At 35.7% G+C, this 20,294-nt stretch overlaps 1 protein-coding gene across 1 annotated transcript in view; it reads left to right on the top strand.

The window, feature by feature from the left end:
- Nucleotides 1–2,069: 2,069 nt before the first annotated feature.
- Nucleotides 2,070–20,294, top strand: part of m-cup (ankyrin repeat protein mann-cup) — a 53,167-nt gene continuing 34,942 nt past the window's right edge. Inside the window, exons 1-5 of the mRNA XM_069839645.1 lie at nucleotides 2,070–3,586; nucleotides 6,285–6,467; nucleotides 9,673–9,915; nucleotides 15,426–15,551; nucleotides 19,635–19,867. Coding sequence (XP_069695746.1) covers nucleotides 2,240–3,586; nucleotides 6,285–6,467; nucleotides 9,673–9,915; nucleotides 15,426–15,551; nucleotides 19,635–19,859 — 2,124 coding nt within the window. The 5' untranslated portion in view covers nucleotides 2,070–2,239 and the 3' untranslated portion in view covers nucleotides 19,860–19,867. The remainder of the gene's footprint in view (nucleotides 3,587–6,284; nucleotides 6,468–9,672; nucleotides 9,916–15,425; nucleotides 15,552–19,634; nucleotides 19,868–20,294) is intronic.

Below are 20,294 nucleotides of genomic sequence, written 5' to 3'. Positions count from 1 at the left end.
TTAGCTTCCCCTGCTCAAAATTTCAAGTTACGCCACTGATAATTACCGTCTATTAGTAAAGTCCTTAAGCCTATTTTTAAATACAGTTTTGGTTGTTGGTAAAGCCTTTAGTAAGTCTGCAGGTGAAGCATTCCAGTCCCTGATAGTACGATTGATAGAAGAAAACTTTCCAATGTCCGTCCTCTGTCTTCTTTCCCTCAACTTATATGAGTGGTCTTTCCTTGAAGAGTAATTTGGCGGCTGCAACCTATTTTTTATTTCTCTCCAGGCAGGCTCACCTCTGTATGTTTTGAACAGTGCGCATAATCGAATTCGCGTTCTCCTGTCCGTGAGTGTGTCCCATTTTAATGGTGAATTTTGCCGACAACACTTGAGAGCCCGTTTTTGAATCTTTTCCAGTGTCTTAATATGTTCTAATCTGTAAGGATCCCAACATGCAGCACCATATTCCATTACTGAACGTACTAGTGATTTATATGCAATCTCTTTGGATTTATCAGAGCCTTTTCTTAGTACTCTCATCACAAAGTGTAACGCTCTCCATGCTTTTCCCGCTGTGTCTGTAACGTGTTCCCCCCCAGCCGAGATCGCTGCTAAATATTATTCCGAGGTATTTACATTTGTTAACTTCCGGAATGGTTTCATCCCCTAACGTATACAATGCGACTATTTTATTTATTTTCCTTGTAAAGCTGATGGCTTTGCTCTTTAGGGAATTTATTTTCATTTTGTTGGCTATTACCCAGTCGTTTATTCTATTGAGGTCATTCTGAAGAAGAGTAGTATCTTCATAACTTTTTATTTCCATGTATACCATACAATCATCCGCGAATAAGCGAACCCTAGACAAGATATTAACTGGCAGATCATTTACAAAAGCCAGGAATAGAAGAGGCCCCAAGACAAGAAGAGGCCCCAAAATAAAATAATAAACATATAATAATGTTAAAAATATAATTAATCCTTATTTATTTTTACATCTTAATGCACTTTTTAGAAGAATGCAAATTAAATGTTTGGTAATATATTGACTAAATCTGGGTTAACAAAATAATAAATTGGTTTGCAACAAAGGCATTTATTAAACTACATACGTTACCGGTACACCGGTACCCAGAGTATTAGAAGACTTTCCACGGCACAGCATAACCATTTCTTCAGTATTTTCTTCTTTCCTGTTACGACCTTTCCTTGTGGCGTCTGTTGCATCAAGATGACTTATTAGCAGCCAAGGTTAATTTGACATATTTGTCAGGGTTGAAGTTGATTGAAGGACGCTCAACAATCTAATAGGAAGCAAATTCCTCATGGTGTTTTAATTAGCAGGGATGATCTCAGTGAAGAGACTGAAGTTGAGTTGGGAGAAGCCTCACATATTGACGGCGCGAAATTCGAACGTTTATCGGTTTGATGGTGAAAAAAAAATTGTCGGAACGGCGTTCCGGCGCGTTCCACCAGGAAGAAAGCACATTATTATTATTATCATATTGGAGTTCAATTGATCAAGAAGTTAACTTTTCGTATCAGTCTGTTTCTCTAATAATTTTCCATAGATTTTTCAAATGACAATGAAAGAAATTTGGGGACAATTATTATTACGGTAAACATAACTTATCTTGACACCTCTATATCGAATTGCTTAGAATCCTGGATAAGAGTTAAGGCATTTTGTTCACGCCGAAACGAGAACACTGTATATCGAAATTATTTAGTACATCATTCTTGACGCATAAGATCAGGGGTTTACTTTGTTGTCCCTAGGAAGTAGTTACGGCGCGTGACAGTATAATTAATCGGAAGTCCCGACAATACCGGTAAGGTTGGCAACACCGATTACTACACGATTGATATAAACAAAAACATCCAAAATGTTTTACAACTTATAGACCATGTCAGAAATAAATGTTCATGCTAATTTATATTTTAAATTATGATTTCATATATTCACATTTGAAGTTGTAATAGTTTAAACGCCTTCAAATTTAAAGCTATATATTGGAATTTTCTTTATGTGGTTTGCGCTGTCTCTATGAGAAAGATGCAATTTTTACAATGTTGGCAACCATTGTAATGGAGCTGAACGTAGCGATCGTAGCCAATAAGAGCTAGCACTAGATCAGCTGGGAAATATTCTTCAATAACAGTGTTTAATGAGTATTATGTAGTGAAATTATTTAACAAAAGTGAATATATATCTGGAGGACTTCGTGTACGTTAAGTTCTGCTAGTGGTAGTGCACATGAGTAATGAGATCCGAAAGCATAAAATTTTCCCCAACTCTACGTTGAGGTTGAAAGTTGTACGCGATATCATTTCGTTGTTCATAAATCGTCGTGTGCGAGTTCTTGCACAAAAGCTGGAACCTTTTAATATGCTTAGTAAGGGCCTTGGAAAGCGACTCGACATGTGGTTTACTGGTAAAGTCGACATAGCTACTCAGAAAGGTGCACTTTTTTTCGATTTGATTGAAGAATGTAAACATGCAGCCCCCGGAGCGAGACTGTCATACCAGCTGAGGACTCAATTGGAGCGATTCTGTCGAGATGTTAGGAGGGAAATTGCTTGTCGTGTTAAGGACGGCTGTGCACCATTGTTTATAGCATGTAAGAGGGGGCACGTCGAAATAGTTGAATATTTAATCACAGTGTGCAATGTTGATTTGGAGCAGCGAGGACTCTACGAGGTGCCAGATGACCATTCTGTGCATTGTGTGACACCATTGTGGTGTGCTGCTGTGTCAGGAAAGCTTGCAGTTATTAAATGTTTAGTAGAGCACGGTGCAAACGTTAATGCAATATCGGACACTGGTTCAACACCTGTTCGCAGCGCTTGTTTTATGACCCATCTGGATATAGTGTCATATCTAGTCGAGAATGGTGCGGACATTCTCCGTCCCAATTATAATGGTGGTACTTGTCTCATTAATTCTGTGCAGAGTGTTCAGCTGTGCTTGTATTTACTTCAGCATGGAGCATCTGTAAATACAAGGGATATTCAAAATAAAACAGCATTACACTATGCTATTCAGGAACATCGATTCGAGACCACTAAGTTATTATTGGACCATGGGGCAGATCCTCATGCACGAAGTCGATACAACGACGATGCCTTGCAAACAGCTTGCTTGAAAGGAGCTACACAGATATTCGATTACCTCATTGCTCGAGTGACATATGGTCCAGAACGTCTGGCCGATGCCCATGAATTGATGGGATCAACTTTCTTGGACGAACACAATGATACTGCAGCTGCTTTGAGACACTGGCGTATTGCCACACAACTGCGTCACACGTTTGGACCCTCAGACAACGAACCCATACCGAAGCGCCCAGTGATGCCCCCCAGAGCCGCTTTCCGTAATGCTGTAGAATTCAAAACAATGGAAGATCTGAGCAATGTTGCATTGGACTTGGACGTTATGAGGATTCAGAGCCTGCTGATCTGCGAACGAGTCCTGGGACCACACCACAAGGACACTTTGTTCAGACTGATGTACAGAGGTGCAGCTTATGCCGATGCTCTGCGCTACCAACGATGCATTGAACTGTGGCGCCGAGCCTTGGAGATCAGAGTAGAGAAAGACACGGTAATGTTTTTGCTTACAGAGTTTGATTGAATGTGAATGATGTTACCAACTTGTAAACACGACCCCCACATTGAAATTATTATTTTACGAGACCATTCCTTGCTTCCCGTTTGTTAATTTCTTTAAGGTCAGTTGCTGAATATATTTTCTGATATTATTTCAGCTGTTTTTGGTATAAATATTTGGTTTTATAGGCGTAAGTTAGCCGAATATCTAAAGCCTCAATATTTCTTGCTGGAAACCCAGTTTAAAGTTCGATTAGTCAGAGTGAAATTTGTAGTTCACAAGGTAGATACTAGAGTAAGTTTTCGTGGTGTACTTCTACATCATCATCCATTATTGTACAGTTTCTCTTTTTGCAGTCGTCCTACAAAATGGAGTAGACCTACATGAGTAAACATGATCGCTGCAGACACAACATTGCATACCTACATATAGTATTTGGATAGTATACTTGTATATCCAGTGGGTCTCTGGAAAAAATATCTCTCTCTCTCATCGCTGTGAGACATGAGCATACGAACACACAACACACACTGACACTTCCTTTTAACAGTTTTCTGTCTATATATCTCCTTTTCGTTCTTTATTCTTCTTGACATGTAATGAGATTCGTGATATAATTTTTTATACTTCAGTTTATTTTTCTTTTTTGATTTTGTAAATCAAGAGGAAAGAATTTTCTACCATTAACAAATAGGTACCGATATGTATCTTTTTTCCATTCCAGAGACTCAGGTTCAAATTTTTTACTGTCCGAGTTAGAATTTGTGAGTAGCCTAAGTGAAGTTTTAACTGCTTATGTTTAATATAATTTTGTGGTTGGTCGATTTACCAGAGTAACCTAAATGAAGTTTTAACTGCTTATGTTTAATATAATTTTGTGGTTGGTCAATTTACCAATACTACACATCGGGCGCTCTTCCAAACAGGGGCAGCGGCATTTTCCCTAAGGTTAGAGCTCAGTTTAGGTGTGTGTGTATTAATCTGAAAAAATTTCTTATAAACATGCGTCCTATTCTCAATATTTTCTAGCCCCTAATTTTCGATTAATACACACGCATCTGAACTGGGCTCTAACCTTAGAGGAAATGCTGCTGCCCCTGTTTGGAAGTGCGCCCATTTTGCCATAATATTTGCTATTTAATATACATATTTATAAATTAAAATATTTATAAATGTAAGTAAATATAACTACCAAAACTTCAAATTGAAGTTTATTGGATTTTGTGTTAACAGACTAAAGTATAGTCGAGGTCAGCTTACTTCATACCTTAAGGGTGAAACAACCATTTCCCCCCCCCCCCCCCATTACTACATATGCTAGTAGATTGAGGTGATGTTCTAGTTTGCAGGTTGAATTTTCGGGAAAATTTTAGAACATGGATTGCACCTACCAAATTATGTCTTAAAATACTAAAAAGAGCATTAGTATTAACTCCGAAAACTTACATGACTATAGTCTTGAATTGTAACCACAACACAACATATAAAATAACTGTTATGTATTAATATTAATACTGATATTAATTAATTATTAGTATGTTCAAATTGCCAATAATTTATTTTGTGTGCACAAGGTTGGAATTTTGAAGTAAGAGGGAAAGGGTGCAATCCATGTTCTGGAGTTTATCCGCTTAGTCAAACCAATGAATTTCATATTGCCAGACAAAATACCGTACCTAACATGTTGATCCCTTTCTCGTATAGTTTGCCTACGAAAATATGTTAATTAGGCCTATTTATTGAATTATTTAGAATAACCTTCCAACATAAAGGTTAAGTAGGCTACGGTAAGTAAATAAGTCATTCAGTACATAGGATCTTGTGATATCTGGTAACAGTTGGCAACACTGACAAGACAGCAATATTTGCTGTTTAGGCACTGTTCTTATGTGACCCTCACTATGCCAGTAGTAACTCGTAGTCTATATCCATACAATAACTATACAAGGTTTCTGTATTAAAGGTATGCTGTCATTGCAATATACGTGGTTTTATATTTTGTCATTAGCCGCCACGGTGGTTTAGTGGCTAGAACACTGGACTTACAATCCTACGGACCCAGGTTCGATCCTCGGTGTACCCTGATTTATAACTTGTGTTGGGCAAGCCTGTGGTCCAAGTAACACAGGGGTTTTCTCTGCAAGCATTCCAACAAATCTCCATCTCATCCCGTCTCATTGTATGTGTAGCATAGACCAACCTCGGTGCACCCTGGGCAGCGACTCTGTCGGTAAATTGGTCTACACAATTGGCTTCAAATGGATCAGTGATGAACAGTGAAGTATCCACCAATAGTTAAAAAATTATATATATATATATATATATATATATATATATATATATATATATATATTGTCATTTGCGAAAATGTATTGTTCATTTTTCTATAGTTAAGCTTTTATAAACCATTGAGGATCGGTATTTTGCAACCATTAATCCTGAAACCTTGATTGCAGTGGTCATTGGATTTAAAAGGTTTTTGGGATAACAGCGACAATTATATTAATTTTTGGTCTGGAAGAATATAATTTTTATATGTTGTGTTAATCTTATTTTCAAAAGGCTTATAAAGCACATTGTAGCCTTTATTTTGTATGCAGCCAAGACTAGGACAAAGAATGGAACTAACTGTAAATTTGGTTGTGAAGTATTACTAAGGATGACTTCGAATTGGCTTTTCTGTATGATTCAGATCCTTTACAATGACACCTGCTTCACGGCTCAAGCATTGGTTCGTCTATTTGTTGATCTGAATGAGAAGAATCTGGAAATGTTGGACAATGGAAGAGGAGAGGGTGAACCAAGATTTGAAGATGTTGCAGCCACATTACAACTGCTTGGAAATGAGCTGGGAGCTATGCGACAACTTTTAGAGGTTTGTGTCCCTCTTATCTGAATTGGTAAACCATTTATGTCTCTTCTTCTCGTCAATAGAAAAGCAGTGCATCTGATACGTTGGCGAAGTAATAATAAGATCTTAAGTTACTCAAATATGTAGGACATGACAAGATAACTTTTGTTATTTAGTCGTTAATAGTTATTTTGAAATTAGAATGTTTATGTTTGAAGAGTTGGAGGGGGAAGGAGAGAGAAATTTAGAATTCTTCCCTCGAGAGAAAATGTAAATCTCCGTTTTCTTGTAGTTGTATATACAGTCAGTAAGTTACAAGAGTTGTTTGAAAAGTTAATAGCCTGACATAGGAATTAAACTAGTATTAGGCCTATTCTAAAACAATCTTTATTTCTCAACATAACCTCCCCTGAGATTCACATACTTGTCCACTAGTACTGCAATGCTGATATACCCTCATTGTACAGAGATTCCTCGAGATCTGCAAAATAAACATTCTGCTGCTGTTTCAAACCTCTTCATATGAGGAAAATTTCTTCCTAGTCAAGTGAGTTTTGAGCTTTGGGAAAAGAAGAAGTCTGAGATCTGGTGAGTAAGGGGGGGGGAGGGGTGTGGCAACAATTCGAACCGTAATTCGTGTAGTGTAGCAACTATGATTGCACTCATGTGAGCAGGTGCTTTGCTGTGGGCAGTACCTGACCTCTTCTCGCGAATTTTTCCTTTCAGTTGCTGCAGGAGATTTGAATAATATTCTCCAGTTGTTGTTCTCATCTTTTCTAGATAGTCAATCATTATTATCACCTTAGAATCCCAGAACATGGATGCCAATTGAGCAGCTTTTGCTTTCTTTGGAGGTGGAGAATCGCTGTGCTTCCATTATTTCGACTGCTGTTTTGTCTCTAGTATGTAGTAGGGAAATCAGGTTTCATGACTGGTCACCAACTGCCTAAAAAAAAATTGAGTGTATTTCTCGAATGAGGCCAGACAATCCCTCGAAATTTGACATCAGATGTGCTTTTGTTCCGGTGTTAACAAATGCGAAATCCACCTTGAGGAGACTTTCGACACGTCCAAGACATTGATTAAAATGTGCCACACCCATTCGGTTGAGATATGCATAACCTCACTAATTTTCCGCACTTTCAGTCGATGGTCAGTCAACACCATATCGTGGATTTTTTCTAAGATTTCTTCACGTGTTCCTGTTACTGGATGTACACTGAAGAGGTCATCTTCTACAGTCTCTCGACCATGTTTAAATAGTGCCACTCATTTTTTCACAGTTTAAAACACTGACTTGGATTCCCCTCGGATATGTAGCATCCATGTCTGCTTTAATTTCTGTTGGACTTATTCCTTTCTTTACGAAATTGTATTTTTCGTGCTTGAACTAATGTAAAATGGCCACTAACAATGGCGGCATTGTTGACATTTTTCAATCCTTCTATCTTGTAAGTTGAGGGACTGTATAGCATAAACATTTATTAAAGGTAGTGACATATTTACTGTAAAATCACGTAGGAAATTTCTTAATGAGGTCAAATAATATATAGATACTGATTATTCTAATTCTGATGTCTTCAAAAATCTAATTGCAATGTAAAGAGTCACATACAGTAAGTATCCATTCAATTGACAGTTTTCAGTCGCCCTCGGTAGTGTAGTTGGTATGGTGCTGGCCTTCTATGCTTGAGGTTGCGGGTTCAATCCCGGCTGAGGTCGATGGCATTTAAGTGTGATAGGCTAATGTCAGTAGATTTACTGGCATGTAAAAGAACTCCTGCGGGACAAAATTCTGGCACACCGGCGATGCTGATATAACCTCTGCAGTTGTGAGCATTGTTAAATAAACCATAATTTAGAATTTTTTTGACAGTTTTCGTGCTAGTCATTGACCACAGCTACACTGCTGTTTGCCACCAAACAGTGTTAGACAAGGTTGGTTATAAGAGCATATCAAAGGTTTATATTTAAGAAAGCATTGCTTATTTACAGCAGATGTTGAAAATGATCTTCTTCAGCACATACACACTCACTGTCTTCAACTGATCGCAAAATCCAACAACAAAAATTTAATCTACTGCCATTATCCCTAGGAATAAGCTGTTGTACTCAAGTTGTTCTGTATGGTTTTAAATAATTTTGTGGCATTTCGTGCTGACGATTTAGGCACTCCAATCTCTTGGACAAGATGTTTAAATGATTTTGTTGGTGTGTGTTGTAATTACTCCCATGTCTTGTCTAGTTTCTGTTGTCTTAAATCCTGGCATTCCATGCTTCGCCTTTTTCAAGTAATGTTCCCAACTCTCAAATTTGTCATAAGCCTTCAAACAGTTTCTCTATTCACAACTTAGTGTCAGGAAATTCACCTCGAAACAACAGTCTTACTGTCCTACCAAATTACTTACTTTTGACAAATATATTGTATAAACACATTCATTGTTGTAAAGAATATTTTGTACGCAGAATTTTAATGTTTTCATTACAAAGACTTGAGACTTGTAATAGGATTCCCATTTTGTTTTATTTTAAAACCGGGACATTTGAAAAATACCTCACTAAAAACATGGGACATTTTGTAAAAAAAAGCAGGACACACAAAAAATCTCAACATTATTAACTAATTAAAGTTTATTTGTTAAGGTATTAAACTGAAGTACCTACTACTGAACTACTTGCATTTTATTTTCATCATAGCATAGTAATTTTACGCACCTTTTTTCACATATAGATATTATGTTGAATGTTCTGCTGAAGTAGATGCACAGTCATTTTTTTCTGTTGAAGTAAATTCAAAGTGAATATTATATTATATTTACACTGTGTATTTTTTCAAGAAGTTTGGGCTCTTTCAACATTACATTGAAAAATTCAACACACATTAACTTATTTAAATTATTTTTACCAAGTTATTAATGCTGTAGTAACTTATGTCTTTAGTATTCGGTAGAATACACACAAGTAAAACTCTTTTTGAGATCGAGAAAGAGCGAGACATTCTCCTTTCCCGAAAAATAATTTTGAGACAGTGGGACTTTTTGTAAAAAAACAGACTGTCACGATAAAATGGGATGAATGGGATCCATAACCTATACAAATTAAAACTTCAATAGAATACTTAGTTATTATTGTGTAAATAATGTAAAACTTTTTCTACATTGCGTGTTAATGAAGTTGATTCTCCATGTTTAACTGTGGCAAATGTAAGTTTTACATGGAATTTTTTCAGCTCCGTCCAGTGCAAAAACGACAGCAGGAAAGCTATGATCGAACATTGAAGTGTATCACACATTTAATATATTTACTGGTAGAAACAGCACGCACTGACGAGCAGAAGGAACAGATGCGTGAGATGGTAACAGCCTTGATCAGGAGCAATCCACGATCTGCGTCCACTGGTGATACATTGCTCCACCTCTGTGTCTCTCGTCTCAACACCATCAAGAGCTCTTACTTCTCAGATGATAACCAGGTATGGTGGTTTGTTTTAAATTTTATTGTTTTTGTAAAAATTAAAATGTTGTAATTCATGTATACTTGATCACTGCATGAGCAAGCACAACACCATGGTTGAAATCCAAAACCGCATGAAAGAAACTACGACTACCTCATGCTGCTACCTCTTTGGAATGGTTGAAGTACTGGAAGGGCAAGGAAGATGAGAAGCAACAAAAGGAAAAGGTATAGAAAACAAGAACACTGAAGATGAAATTAAACCAAGATAAGCCTACACCAGCAACAAATTTGTCTAAGAGGAAAAAATGTGACAAGAGTGAAATTTCCGATGAAGATGGTATTATGGAACTGCAAGATACCTCAGATGACAGTGTATTACAACTAGTGATGTTGAGGCAAGCAATGTATGTATCAGTAATCCACGTAGGCTACAAAGGAAAATGTAATTCCAGGAGCTTTTGTATTGGTCAGAGTCATGTCTGGAAAAAGAAATACCATCCCTTACAGATATGTCTGCATTGTTCAAGAAATGAAGAATAAATCTGAGATGAGTGTTATGGGTTGTAAATCTGAAGTTCTGAACATGTTGTTTTCAAATTACAGTTAGACTAGTGGCTTGTGCAGCAAATGCTGCAAACTAAGTTCGTTAGACGTTCAAATAAACATTTTTCAGATTTATTTTCAATGAAGAATACCAGACATTCGGAAAGTTATTTGCTTCCATAACAATGAAAGATACTCTCTCTCTCGAGCCAATACTGAAGAGAACCATGCATATAAATATCTACACCACACCGCCATTAAATATATGAAAAAGACCCAACCCCACTTGATTAATAATTATAAAAATATTTGATTTTTAATAATATTATTATCTTACGTAAGTTTTATAGCTTTCAGTAACATATACTATATATACTATAAAGCCGCCACTCAGTAAAATATAGAAATCAAAATCTAATTTAAGTTATTCTCTACATCTACTTATATAACCCCAAAACGTTTCACTTTCATGTCATCAATATAGCATTAATATGTATAATTAATGAAAAATAGTCACGTCATGGCATTAATTAGAGCTGAGACGAGATGTTATGGCACCAACATGCGCAAAGTTTTAAATTGCCGCCCAGCAGGGTACAGGAGTGGGGGTTGTTTGGGTTACGGTTCTCAAGCTCAGAGCGACAGGCATATCCGTTTCATCTCTTTCTAAAAACATTCGTCTTACCTTAGTATCACCAGTTTCCTATTCAAGAGTCCGAAGGTACCTAATGGAATTGCGCCCGCTATTCCATCTTTACATTCTTATTCTCCGTCCGAATCAGACGACTGATCTGTGCTGGAATCAGATGTCCCTAAGTTTATGGAAATGTTCTAAAAATACTGTCAATCACGTGCTCACTTTCAATGTAATTGTTCTCTACTTTCTTCACATAATCATACACTGATATCCATTTTTGGAAGAAGCGATTGCAGAGTCGGCCTCTGCTTATGCGTAGCGTAGAAATTATAAATGAGTCTTCTTATGACTTCCTCATCAAAACTGTCTACAGCTGCAACAATCTTCTTCTTCGGCTGTGATTTTTCCGGACTGGAGAAAGATCTGCTGTTCCTGCCTCAATATTTTTCCCTTCTTTCCTGATTCTTGCCAAGGTTTGCTTTGAAATACCAGTGGCAGCCAGTACTCTTGCACACACGCTTTTCAATGGAATTGGTATTCCGTTTACAACCTCTTCTGACATGATTTTCCATACATTGTATGCTATTTCATGTCCTTTACTATGAACTACTCTATGATTTCACACCTTAGACAATGCCATAATGAGGGTGCTCAGAAGGACAATGTTTTCAGTATTAGCAATAGCGGTAGTAGCAGAACGATCTGAACACTCGGAATGCTAGTAACCAACTAACCCAACACCCCTCCAGTTGAGTGTGAGGACGAGTCCAAGCAAACGAACTAAAATGCGTCCCTCGTGCCGATGCCATAACTTCTCGTCCGGGCTCTACAATAATATTTCATTTCTAATGGTAATAATGTCATCAAACCACCTCAGGTTTTGTAGTTTTTAATATCCAATACACAGCTGTACCCAGAAAATTACACACCACAGAATCGAACCTGTAAATAATTTTTAATAAGTTAAGTTTTTAATAACCAATTTAATTTGAGCTCTAAATATGTCAGCATTCTTGCAGATCATGGCCTTCGTGTAATATTGTTTACTGTAGTATGTGTTTTGTTTTATTCTGAAATGCAACATGGCCGACTTGATGCTCGCTTCGCTTCTCCTTTACAAAAGAGCGAAGGGAATATCAAGTCGGCCGTGAATGCTATTAGCTAGTTCTCAAAACTGACGACAGATGGATTTTGGAAAATAAGAAAATTATGTTTAAAAATTGACATTTCACTGAAAACTGCTATTTTTCCGAAAAACTTTGGGTTCCAAGCTTCAAAATGAGGGGTCATTTATTAAAATCCGTCCAGCCGTTTTCCCGTAATTTCCATTACCAGTTCAAATTATATATATAGATGATATTTTTGTAGCAGGTTATGATGATGTTATAACTGTTCTACCACAACCTATGATCGAAAATACACAGGACTGAATTCGTTACCATTTCCCAAGTAAAATATATGTGAAAGAAAAATAAGCAAATTTTTGTATCATATATACTGTTATGTGTGACAAAGGTTTTGGAACCTAGTGTTAGTGATCGAATTAATTAGTTTTTATAGTGTCTTAATTTTTATGTGTCAGCAATTTTTTGTATCATATATACTGTGACTGAAAGGTTTTGTAACTTAGTGATAGTGACTGAATTAATTAGTTGTTTTAAATGTCTTAAGTTGTTATGTAATTGTCAAATATGCACTCTGGTCAAGTACTGGAACATTACTGTTCAACAACTGGGATGCAGTGGTCAGCTACTGGTGAATTAACGCATTGCTTCAAGAATGTTTTTTTTTTCCAAACACCATTTAATATGTATCATACATTTTCCAGTACATAGCATTGACTTTTCACTTTAATTATTACGATTCTTTTCTAGATAACCTTGAATTTCACTTTATAATCCCAAGATATATTAGTACTCAAAATCGCCTCATATATTAACATAAGCTTATTGGTATACTTTCGTATTATTTTACCATAGTTAACTTATTAATAATACTCAAGTTTTCAAATTTGTTCACACAATACCATATCAAAATTAAAACTCTACAATATATTAACTATCTAATTTGCTCTATCTATTAGTGATTAAACATGTATAGCGTTACATGATATTTAATTACATTAATTCAATTAATATATTCCTCCTTTTAGATATCACTGAGTCATAATCTACAACTCCTAGACACCATGGTATTTATATAATTTCTTCCACATAACAATGTGTAAGTTCATTCACATACACTTGTAACATTTTACTATAACATACACAGGCACTTACAAAAATTTCTTACCTTTCAGCATCAAAAGTTGACGATGCATTAACTATACTGCACTACTCTTCAATAGAAGATGAATTTTTAATTATAATTGAATCACATATGCTCATCCACACCATTTGATGAAACTATCTATTTAATGTAACATATATGTACAGAATTTCAACCATCAAATACTTTGATGTCTACCTATAATACCAATATTGAAACACGTATAAAATATTCATAAGAGCTCCACTCTTTAACTTTGAAAACCTTGAGGTTAGTTCTACAGTTCTATCAGAACATAACCATGTAATGATGGATGAGTGGAACAGAGAAAAATTCTCTCTGGCACTGGGATTTGAACCTGGATTTTCAGCTTTACGTGCTGACGCTCTATCCACTAAGCCACACCGGATTACCATCCCGATGTTGGATTGAATCCTCGCAGTTTTAGTTCCACTTCTTGGGTTCCCTCTAGTGGCCTACCCTCATGCACTGCGTCATAAATGTATGGCAGTGGCACATGTCCAGACATGTTCAGAGGTGCACTCGTGAGTGACTAAGTGGCTGAGATCCGACGAAATAAGCTCTGTCTTAAATCACAAAGTGATTATTTTTCGCATATCATATATTAATACGAAGTACCGAAGTACATATGATATTTCAGTGCAGAAATTCTGCGTCATCGTATGATGGATGAGTGGAACAGAGAAAAATTCTCTCTGGCACTGGGATTTGAACCTGGATTTTCAGCTCTATGTGCTTATGCTCTATCTACTAAGCCACACCGGATTCCCATCCCTATGTCGGATTGAATCCTCTCAGTTTCTGCACTGAAATATACCGGTTCAAATCCCAGTGCTGGAGAGAATTTGTCTCTCTTCCACTCATCCATCATCATATGATGACGCAAAATTTCTGCACTGAAATATCATATGTACTTCGGTACTTCGTAATAATATATGATATGCGAAAAATAATCACTTCCTGATTTAAGACCGTGCTTATTCTGTTGGATTCCGGCCACTTCGTCACTCATAAGGAGTGCACCTCTGCACATGTGTGGACATTGTGCCACTGTCATACATCTATGATGCAGTGCATGAGGGTAGGCCACTAGAGGGAACCCAAGAGGTGGAACTGAGAGGATTCAATCCGACATCGGGATGGGAATCCGGTGTGGCTTAGTGGATAGAGTGTCAGCACATAGAGCTGAAAACCCGGGTTCAAATCCCGGTGCCGGAGAGAATTTTTCTCTGTTCCACTCATCCATCATCATATGATGACGCAAAATTTCTGCACTGAAATATCATATGTACTTCGGTACAATATAACCAAGTAAGCCTAAATTGCACATCTATTTTAATGCAGACGTTGCTCAATTGAACTCTTCTATTATAGATAATATTTAACATCGGGTTATAATTCTAAATAACGCATATAAACACAATAGCAACACGCATTACACATCTCACATGTGGTAAATTAAAATTGTAAACGAGCTTTCACTTGCACTAACAAACAAGATTAATTATAGGCACATTTTAATAATTACAAAACGTAAGTGAAAGCTCGTAATATAATTTGTAAATGTCTTTACTCTCATATATTTTAGCTTGTATTTTACTTTAACTACTCATTCTTCTTTTATTGTTTCATGGATATTTGATATTTGATGTTCACTGTGCTTACATGCATTGATATAATTGAGGTTAACATATTGGTTAATAAATGAATTTGATGATGTCGCATGTGCGATGAAAACATTCATACATATGTAACATAAAAGAATCACTCCTTAAATATTATATGATAAGTCGACTAAAAAATAATAAATTTATTCAATTGAACTCATTAGGACTTATCTGAAAAATCCTCAAAATGAATTGTAAAATTGTGAGATTTAAGATGGACAAAGTATTTTTCAATTCTAAATAAATGACAATATGTATGTGCACCATTGATTAAAGATACAGGAATATCTTCTGTTTTTAACCATTGGAAGAAAAGTAGACTGAAACTTAGTAATAAGATAGATAAAACGCTATTTGATATAATGTTGAATTGAAATTGTTTGTTTTCAGATAATCTTCCCAAATATGGATGTTATCAAGTTACTTCTGGAGTGTGGTGCGCCAGTGAATGCTCGCAACGAATCTCGCTCGACTCCACTGCATGTAGCAGCAAATCCTTACAATTTCTACAGTCCAGTGAGTTGTCTTTAGTTCATGTATTACATAACACACACATACAAATATATATGTACACCTTTTGACACGGAAAATGATTGCTCTCCTGTAGTGTGAATTTATCTAAGTGCTGTTTGGGTTAATGCGAGATTCACACGGGGAAATAATAAGCATCAAAGTTCGAGGATGAAGAATGACATATTCCCTACGAACGTACAAAGATCAGGCTTTGAATCTCTTTATATAAAACACACGTGTATATACAGCGCACATGTTGATTCCCAAGCTGATCTAAGATGGGACTTAGTCCCTGAACAGCGACAAATTTCTAAGTCAAAGAGAGTACATTATACACACACACACGGGTGTTAATGAACTACAACACGTTGTTTTTTCTGCGAATAAAGGAGTCTTTGACAGGTAGTTTGAGATACCATGGTCACCTATTTACTCGTAAATTGTGTGGTACAAGGCATTAAAATTGTTCTTGTTCAAATGCCTAGACATTTGGCAACGAAACCATTAGTACTCTTGCACTCCAGTATTTTTTAGTATAGAATCTTCTTTGTTCATTTGAATTGCATAACACATAACAAGGTCATTTTGAGGACTATAATTAATCATGATGTATTAATGTCTTTTTATTTTGCACAAGTTGAGTCAAGGCTTTCATATGGCATTTGTTTTTGGGGATCTGGAACCATGCTGAATGACATTTTTATTGCTCAGAAGTGTATTGTCAGGTGCATAGCGGGTGTTGATAGTAGAACCTCCTGTAGGGAATATTTTTACAGTATAATATTCTCACTGTTTATGACATATATATTTTTAATGTATTGCAGTTAATTTATTCATATCTTTCTGACTTTCACTAAAATAGTGACATTCATTCTTATGATACTCATAATAAAAATAGTTTAAGTATTCCGCTACACCACCTTACAAATATTAGCAGAACTTATATAGTTTCTGGTATTAAAATTTACCATAGCTCGCCTAAGGATATTAAATATTCAAATAATACTCTTAAATTCAGGAAATATATAAAAAATAAATTAATACATTTGTGTCCTTACAGTCTAGAGCAGCGTTTCTCAAACTATGGTCCACGGACCACCTGTGGTCCTCGAGGTCTGCCCTTATAGTCCTTCAAAAAAGACAGAAGACAAAATAAAATTCAAACGAATTGTGTATCACTCTATAGCTGAAAATCTCAGAGTTTGGAAATGGCATATGACAATCGCCTTTCATTTTTTCTCCCAGTACTGACATTTTATGAAATTTATTACCCTATCCATCTACTGAACTCCCACTCTACTCTCAACAACAAAACAGGGATTTAAAGCACTATGAACATGGCATTTCCCTGCACATCTGGCGCCACACCTGTAATCCAGCCAGGGGCCACCCAAATTCATAACAGAGGATCGAACCTTTTCATGTATTTATGACTTTCTTAATAGTTTTGCCGACACCCAGTCTGCACATTGAAATGGTCACGTACTGTACGTCATACACCAATAATACAACTGTGAGGTCACAATTTGGAACTTATTTTCCAAGTAAATATGACGAATTTTCATGGGTTCGTGATCACTTTCATTGCGATATTGAAACTAACAAACTTTAATTAAGTGAAAGAGAACAGTTAATTGAACTTTCGAATGACACCGGACTTAAAATGAAATTTGAAGCAGAAGGTATGGTTAATTTCTGGACCTCATCACAAGTGAAAAGAGAATATAGTGAACTGTACAATGGTGCTTTAGAGATTACAATTCAGTTTGCTTCTACGTATCTATGTGAGAAAGGGTTTTCATCACTAACTGTAATAAAAACAAAGTAGGCTACCGAAATCAACTCATGTACTGTATGTGACAATCTCCGACTTAAGCTTACCAGCATACATCCAAATATAGAACAACTGTGCAAGAATTGGCAGGCTCATCCATCTCATTAATGTGTGTATTAACATTTATTTATTTCTTTTGTTAATAAGTTGAAGATTATCCAAACTCTGATAGCCTTGAATTATTAAAGAAACAAAGATGAATTTTCTTCTATTAACATTAGCTTAATTACAGTAGTTAATACTAATACAAAATTAATTTAATTTATTTAATTTTAATTAATTAATTCTATTTTAAAATATAAGTATACTGGTATTAAAATATGCTACAAAAATGATAAGTTTGCTTCCGAAGGGAACAAGAGTAAGGTGATCCGCGGAACTGTTCTGACTTTTCCCCACTTCAAAAAAGTTTGAGAAATGCTGGTCTAGAGGATGCATGTGTGGGCCTTTGAACTCTTGCATAATGTATTTTACTTTTGACTTATTGTAATTTTAATGTATTGGTGTATTTTATTGACAATGTCTATGCATATTTGCCTCTGACAGTAAAGTCTATCTATCTATCTATCTGTCTGTCTGTCCGTCTGTCTGTCTAAAAATATTTATACTTTGATACTCCTAATCAATAGTAAAGTGAAATAGAGTTGCTATTTGTATTAGAATGACTTCATGCCTTCTTAATGATTGAGAAAAACCTGGTTGTCGAATAACTTAACAGCATTTTCATAATTTAGCATTTCATATACTGTATTCTCTGAAATTAATAGACTGATCACATGATTGTATGCCACTCAATTAGTGTTATAATTGGAACTTATTTGTTAATAGTTGTTATAATTGTACTTCATTCCTAGTGTTGTGATAATATCTATTGTCAATTTACATTGTTTGTTTTGCGACTTACAATATATTAAAACGACTCTAAATAAATTGAAATTTAAAAAAGTGACAAGAGATTTAAGGAAATAGCAATGATTGCAATATCTATATTCGTTTTTGAAGTAATAAAATACAATAATTATGTACTTTCTCTAACTTTGTACTGCAGTGTGTTTTATTTCATTCATGAATATACATAATCCATATACCCAATATTTCCATGACTGTTGTGTGGCAAACACCAAGGCAATGAAAATGTAGAAAATAGATCGAGACAGAGACCACGTAGTAAACCACTTATGCTTCTGTTTTCACTATACTACTAGTGATGTCATCATATTACAAGAAAATGAGACAGTTTTATCTGTATAGGGTTCTGCTTAAATGTTTCGCGATAAAAAAATGGGAATGGTTACACTTTTTGCTGAACTTGTCAACATGGGAATCTTTGATATGGTAAGAGAATCTTACTTGCGTCAATGTCGTCTCTATATTGCTGGTGGAGATTGCCTGTTCTAGCAGTTTCTGTAAAAACTGTGCACTTTAATTTAATTTTCCTTTTATTGCATCTTTGTGTACGGAATTTCAGTGTATTCTATCTTAAATTACTTGCCTTTGAAATGTAACTGCATTTTGTAATTTATTTTAAAACATTCACAAGCAAAATAACATGACTGTAATTGTAATAATGTAATAACATATAACACTTATAAACCCGGGCCAGATCGATGACATTTAAGAGTGCTTAAATGCGACAGGCTCATGTCAGTAGATTTATTGGCATGTAAAAGAACTCCTGCGGGACAAAATTCCGGCGCATCCGGCAACGCTGATATAACCTCTGCAGTTGCGAGTGTCGTTAATAAAACATAACATTTTTATAACACTTATATATATTGCCGAGCCTCACCCATAAACTGGTGAGTAATAATCTTATACTTTGTTATGTTCTTAATAAAATGTCTTAAGATTTGTGTAATTTTATGTAATGCAGAAACTTGTCCAATTTGGAAAATAAATTTGGTTCCTTGCAATTTCAGTTTGAACAGCTTTTACTGTATTTATGGGGCACACAGTGGTATTGCTCTGCGAGCTGGGAGGTCTCGGGTCTTTTCTGATTGTATTTTACGAGTTTTCTCCATTGATTAATTCCTCCAGCATACCATAGCCCTAGGATTTAACTCACAATCAGTATCTCAGAGAAATGAGAATATTTTCTTGGGGATGAAGGTGGCAAGCATTAGGTTGACATTGCGTAGTGATTGTTTAGAAAAGGTGGGAGCCAAGACCTGTAACAGGTATATCTTTACCTTAACATTTCTATTCTTACAGAAATATTTGGGAATGCCAATATGTGAACTTCTCTTTTACAGCTAGTGCAACTTCTTCTAGATCATGGTGCACATTTGGATCAACCAAACCGGGCTGGTGACTGTCCAGCAATTTTTGTGGCAGTGAATCCACTCAATAACGTTCATTTAGTTAACTATGTGACATTACGATGCCTGGCAGCTACTGCAGTCTGCAAGTACAAGATTCCTTATCGTGGACAGATCCCAGCCACGTTAGAAACTTTTGTAAAGTTCCATGAAGAATAAAATATCTGGTAAGCATTTTCTGTTGTCCTTCATAATTTTGTTTGGAATATATTTTCAATTAACAAAATTAATTAAATTGGTGTATATTATTTATCATTATGCTTGTCTTATACCTATTTTCTGAACACTAAAATTTTACTGGAAAGCAAGAAGGCAAATAGAGGCCTTCCAAGAGCCTGCACAATAGAGACTATTACTACTATTTTCTCCTTATACCTTTACTGGAAAGTATTGGTGAGATGCTACAAAAGTCAATTTTGATGGAAATATATTTTTTTTTCATTACAGCTAGAACAGAAAGAAAATAGATTTTTATTGTGCTATCTGGTTGCGTATTTTTCTATATTTATTTTAGTAGGTTATTTTACGACACTTTATCAACATCTAAGGTTATTTAGCATCTGAATGAGATGAAGGTGATAATACCGGTGAAAT

This window comes from Periplaneta americana, chromosome 11 (genome assembly GCF_040183065.1).
Source record: "Periplaneta americana isolate PAMFEO1 chromosome 11, P.americana_PAMFEO1_priV1, whole genome shotgun sequence".
In the NCBI taxonomy this organism is placed as follows: domain Eukaryota; kingdom Metazoa; phylum Arthropoda; class Insecta; order Blattodea; family Blattidae; genus Periplaneta; species Periplaneta americana.
The sequence above is the reverse complement of the archived record's forward strand: the minus strand, read 5'-3'. Positions and strand labels throughout refer to the sequence as shown.